At 38.0% G+C, this 6000-nt stretch overlaps 1 protein-coding gene across 2 annotated transcripts in view; it reads left to right on the top strand.

The window, feature by feature from the left end:
* The first annotated feature begins 1989 nt into the window (after positions 1-1989).
* The window catches only part of PARG (poly(ADP-ribose) glycohydrolase), a 57934-nt gene continuing 53923 nt past the window's right edge, over positions 1990-6000 (top strand). For both annotated transcript variants that reach the window (XM_026043021.1, XM_026043020.1), the window contains exons 1-2: positions 1990-2203; positions 3352-4350. In XM_026043021.1, the coding sequence (XP_025898806.1) occupies positions 2082-2203; positions 3352-4350 (1121 nt within the window). In that variant the 5' untranslated portion in view covers positions 1990-2081. The remainder of the gene's footprint in view (positions 2204-3351; positions 4351-6000) is intronic.

Raw genomic sequence — 6000 nt, 5'->3', positions numbered from 1 at the left:
TAAGGAAGCATTTCTTCACTGTGAGGGTGACAAAGCACTGGAACAGGCTGCCCAGAGAGGTTGTGGAGTCTCCTTCTTTGGAGATGTTTAAAACCCGCTTGGATGCAGCCCTGTGCCACGTGCTCTAGGTGACCCTGTGTGAGCAGGGGGGTTGGACTCGATGACCTCTGAGGTCCCTTCCAACCTTCGGCATTCTATGATTCTAACCAAAAATGCTGTGGTTTTTCTCCATGATAGAATCTGAGGAATGACTTTTTTAAATTTTCTTTTTCGGTTGGGAGTATTGATTAGAAAGTTATCCCTTAAAAATAACAAAAACCTTAACCTTATGGTTTACACGGAGTATAAAAATAACTTGGCTTGTTTTTGACTTTTATGCTTTTACCACTTGGTGAGTAGTAAGAAGCAGATGCTAGCAGCATTAAAAGTAAATAGTGTTTGTTATGTTCATTTTGAGTCTTCAAGGGCTAGTCACATATGAAGTTCCCAAACCAAAGTGATTTTGTTCTGTTCTGAAGCTGCTGCTGCCATTTCTCCTTCTTGTGCAGTTTGTTCCTCAAAAGGTAGTTGACTGCAGTGTAGGGAGCAGAGTCTTCTGTGCAGACAGTTCCTCAAAAGTCTGCTGCTTTGCACCCCTTTCTTGTTGGTGAGTTTGATTTAACATGTGAAATATAAGATGATGAGAATTTGATAAGCAAGAGTGGTATCCTTTTAATGAAGCTTTAGAAATATATTTTCAAATTTCACTTCATAAACTCTTCCAAAGGCTCTTGTTTTTGTCAGGGTAGGGTAACACTGAGTTATTTTTGAAAGTGTGGCATGGCTCTGCCTGTGCCTCATCTATATGTGGCTTGACCTCATGACCTGGTTAAATGGTAGCAAAAATCCTGCTTTTGTGCAGGGTTTCAGGAAATGCTTTCAGGAAAGCATGAAATGCTTTACATATTTTGTAGACATTATCTTTGCATGCAAAAAAATCTGTCCTCCTGATAAGGATGTTCATAACCAGCTATGGAGAAAATAGCATTCATGGCCTTGAACGTTATTGTGATACCATCCAAGTTACCTATGGCAGGAAAAAGTTGCCGAACCCTTTTGCAATAAAATGCTGAGTCTTTCAGTAGTGGCTATGAATCAAAGTAGCTACATGTGTTATACTAACCTATATCTTGTGCAAAACTGCTGTTGCAGTGGGAAAATTGCATATTTTACTTACCCAGTTGACAGCAGTGAGTAGACGTCTTTAACAGTCAGCAGTGGCAGATAGAGAAATTCTCTTGGTAAATGGAAAGCTAGCTAGCTTTCTTCTTCTTCTTCTTCTTCTTCTTCTTTTTTTCCTTTTTTTTTTTTTTTCCTTTTCCTCTCCCGTTAATTTTGAAAATAAGAGTCAAACAAACCCCAAAAGTCTTCTTGCACTAATGTCACTCTACTATAGACTTACTTTCCGGATATGAAGTGATGGCTTCAGCTCTTTTTGTTCCCTGAGTCTCTAGATAGTTAGTTCCTGGGGTGCTGTTCTATTCAAAGCTTTTCTGAACTGCAGCAACATAGCAGAGATGAAAAGTCTCATATATTCAGTCTTTGTGAAAAAGCTGTAACACATTTTCTTGCTGTTTAGAGGAATCAGCTTTGATAGCCTTTACCAATTGTTAGATTTTGGTGGGTGGGAAAGGGTTGTTTTCCTATTTCTGGCAGTGGAAAGAGTTCTTTTACCAGTATTGATCACTCTTAAAACGTGGTCTTTATATCAAGATTTTTATTCAGGATATGCTATGTACAAATAAGATTGTCTTCCAGGTCTTCTAAAACTCAACTCATTTGGGAATGGGGAGCTTTGGGCTGGTTTTAMTTTGGTTATGTTGCATCTCCTCTTTATTCCAAAGTTCAGCACAGATCTTTCAGGCTCTCTATTTTGGTGATGATAAAAGATGATAATGGCAGTTGTTGACTGTATTAAAATTAAGCATTGCACCATGTGTAATGTTAATAATGTTAATCTGGATGCTTCCTGTAGCAGAGGTGATAATAAAGAAGGTACTTTCACCTTCATTCAGTCTAAACTGTTTCACTCATAGGCAATTATGTTGCAGTCTCATCATGTTTCATGCAATAATGTAGCGGACTGTGTTTTTGCAGCTTGTAAACAAGGGACAATTACCACTTGGTTGGAGAGCACAGGGCGCCAGACAACGGAGTCCAAAAGGTAAAATGTACCTATGTGCATATACCTATTTAGAAGCTGCATTCTTTGAGAGGCCTGTGGAGAACTCAGTGTGGTTTTGCAAGGATAGCTAGCCCCTGAAAAACACACCTCTTTATCTGCTGCTTTCCTTGCCTAGGCACGTCTCTTATGGAGAACTAGTTGATAGTTTCACTATGGAAAGCTAGCTAGCCAAATTTAAAAAAAAATGCTGTCATGGCTTATTGGTTCAGCCCAATGTTTAGATGAGTTGTGGTTCTCTTGCAAGGAAAAAAAATGGGGATGTGCAGCAGTGGGAGACAAAACTGGATGGCTACTTTTGTGGGTAGACAGCCATTAGATCAGGTTAGTAGTAATGTTCTTAGTAAAGAGTTTTACTTTTGGCTTGACACAGAGAATAGTAATTTTCAGATTTTAACTGATGGTCTTGTATTGTACTTGCAATTTTCTTGTTAATTTATAGACAAAATTCCATTTTGATTCAATTCAGTAGATTATGATAGTATACGTTCATGCAACCTTAATTAATGTGAGCTAAAATCTACAAGACCCTCAACTATTCGTTCAAGTTACTTTATGAAGGGTGTTATAGAAATTTTGCTGCTGAATAGCACTGTGTTGATTTTTATGATACTTTCTGCTTATGTAGCTTGTCAGGAGCAGTGTTGGCAAGACAATTACATTTTCATGGGTTTTGTTTTAGTGCTATTCACCTCAGAGGAATATCAAGTGGTACATTTCTGTAATCCCAGTTGTAAAAGTGCCAGTTGATTTTTCAATAATGTTTCCTGATTTTGAACTTTTTTTTTTATCTCTCATTTGTAGAAAATACTTGAATAATGAGTTAAGTGACCTTGAGGGATAGTTTTGGAAAGTTTAAACAGAAAGATTTTAGATTTTAGGGATAATGAATCATTGGACTAGGTTACTAAGGTAAGCAACTGATTAATCATCCTTTGAAGACTTTAAATGGTAGTCATTACTAAAATATATTTCCTACTTTAGTAAAACTTGTTGGTCCTGATAGTACTTGCTTAACAGATTTAGTGAGGTTTCTCTTGTGTACTTACAGTATTCATTCTCTGCTTTAAAAATACATAGATATTTCATTTGGAGATAAGGCATTAAGTTCTCTTAATTCTCTCCTGCAGCTTAGAAAGCAAAATTAATAACAWTACTGAAGCAAATCCCAAGATGACTTCTATTAAGAAAGACAGCTTCTGTGAACATGATGCGAAAAAGCTAGAGAATATTTGTCAGCAAAAATTTCTAAATATATCTGTGGAAGTTGGTGCAACGCACCCAAATTTGCCTCAGGCAGGCAGCATGTATAACTGGGAGGCTGAAGGTGTGTGTAAAGACCCGGTGTTGGACTCTGAGCCTGTGAAGGGGACACAATCCGGAGACCTGTTTAGAAATGCCAACATTGATCAGGTGCATAAAACTGACAAACAGGCTCAAAGAGGCTGTGAAGAGAACAGTGACATTTGGACTCAAAAGAAGTTGTCTTCAGGACGGTCTTTGAAAACGGGAAATACAAAACTTTCTTCAAAAGACACTGAGGCAGATGCACAAGTGGCTTCCTGCAATTTACAGAAGCTGAAGAGTTGTGGTTCTGATGATGTAGTCTGCCTAGCGAGTGAACCAGAGGAAGGGGAGGTAGTTCCAGAAAGCCCCCTTTCAGATGCTGCTTGTGATGCCTGTGTATCTGATCTTGGAGGTCCTGGGAAGCTGAGCAAATGTCAGAGTAGTTCAGGGGATTCTCCTGCTTTTGAGAAGGAAAGTGAACCAGAGTCACCAATGGATGTAGATAATTCTAAAAATAGCTGTCATGGATCAGAGGCTGATGAAGAAACAAGTCCTTTTTTCGATGAGCGAGAGGAGATAAATATGTCAAAATCCATAAACCAGCCTTCCAGAATTCAGTGTGGGAATGCTGAACTGGAGGCAAGAAAGTCACGGTTTTCTACGAAGCGTTGTGAAAGCTTTGAGGGAACAGATAACTCTGCCAAAGAGGATGAGCTACATACGAAGTCTCTTGGGATCTGTCCTGTTCCACTGTCAGAATGCAAAGGTGCAAAACAGAGTGTGAAGAAAGACTCCAAAATCACCTCTCATTTCATGAGGATACCTAAAATTGAGGAGAAAAGGTTTGTTTGCTTGCTTATGTCTTCTTCTCTATTTTCTCACCTGAATATTTCACTACTCAGTGATAGCATTTTGAATGCTGGATTATACCAAGAATTTTGCAGAATATATGCTAAGAAATGAAGACAACTTCAATGTAAACTTAAAATAACCTATTTTTAATAGAACTATATTTTTAAAGGGTATGTTTTTCTAATATCATTTTTAATTCACTGGAAACATAGCTAACATTAGGAACTGCGCTCACTGTAGAAAGCAGATTTAATTTTGCAAGAGAAGTGATTTAGGACTTTTTTTTTAATACTTGAAAACAAATAGCGATACAGAAGCACTTTGCAAAGTATAGATTTATCATTTGTTACTTCCTTCAGAGTATTTGAGAAAATTAATATTTTTTTTTCTTTTGCTTTTTCTATTTTGTCACAAATGTCAAGTCAGTTTTGCTGGTACAACAGCAGTATTGATGCTTTGAGATCAGTGTGACAATTTTCCCTTTCAAAAGAAGAGATATGAGGTTTTTTTTGTTTGTTTGTTTGCTTGCTTGGTCTTCTTTCATTACTTGTGAGAAAGAGGGAATAGAGTTTAGACACATCATAGAAACAGAAACCCTAAGCAAGACCGAGAAGTCCTTATGTTAGATGTTACATAAGGATAATTTCTGCACTGAAGAGCTTGGATTTCAGAGAGCAGGGCAGGGAGAGTTGCGTTAGTTGTTGGAACATGCAGTCATCTCAGACTGATGTCTCCTTTCATGTCTTAAAGGTAGGACGAGAAAGTAGGATTTTGTTTTTCTTTTAATATGCATTTACTGGGAGTTCCTTCCAGGTGCAAGGAGCAGCACAGACCATACTGGTGAAGGAAATACAGAGAGTGACAGAGGGTGGGAAGTTTGAATTTGAAGAATCTTGAGATGAATAGACAGAGAATGGACTTGGGAATATAAGTGGTGCTTTGCAGAATGAGTGGTAAGATAAACTGTGAGGCTTCAGAGAAATGTTTTGACATTAACAAAGATGATGTGAAGGTTTTGAACTTCAGTACAAGATGAAGTAGTAGAATTGGCTATAGTGCTAAAGAAAGCAATTGGAATAAGACTTAATTTTCTGAGTTTTAGTTGGATGAGGTCTGCAGTAGGTTAAGAGTGGCTGAGATCTCGACTTAGGGAGAAGAGATCAGTGTTACATTTAACTGATTTTGATCTAGTGTCATGCTAATGCAACTACAGGCTTTGCATGTGATTACCCAGTCTTTTGCCATTAACCTTCACCTGAAAATTTTGGCATATGCACAGATGTAGCAAACAGGTTCAACAACATCTTTATTCAGAGGTGGAGTAACTTTGCTAAGGGGAGCCCAGAGATCTAAACCATACCTCAAAGTGCAGGCTTTTATCTAGTTTTGCATTTTCCTCTGAGAACTTTTCTATCTTGAATGAGAAAAATTCAGAATGTTGCATCAAGCATATAGCTAAGCCCCAGTCAAATTTGTAGAAACAGTCATAACTGCTGTGTAGGGACTCGTAGCTCTTCCAGTTAAATTGCCTGGTTGCAAGAAGAGTTTTAAATTCCAAAAAAGAATAAAGGAATAAGGGTGATGTTACATGAAATGCTAACAATGGACCACAGCACAGCTAGTGCAGTGTGACCTGCTGA

Source organism: Nothoprocta perdicaria, unplaced genomic scaffold, assembly GCF_003342845.1.
Source record: "Nothoprocta perdicaria isolate Ctin4 unplaced genomic scaffold, notPer1 scaffold_32, whole genome shotgun sequence".
NCBI lineage: Eukaryota > Metazoa > Chordata > Aves > Tinamiformes > Tinamidae > Nothoprocta > Nothoprocta perdicaria.
The sequence above is the reverse complement of the archived record's forward strand: the minus strand, read 5'-3'. Positions and strand labels throughout refer to the sequence as shown.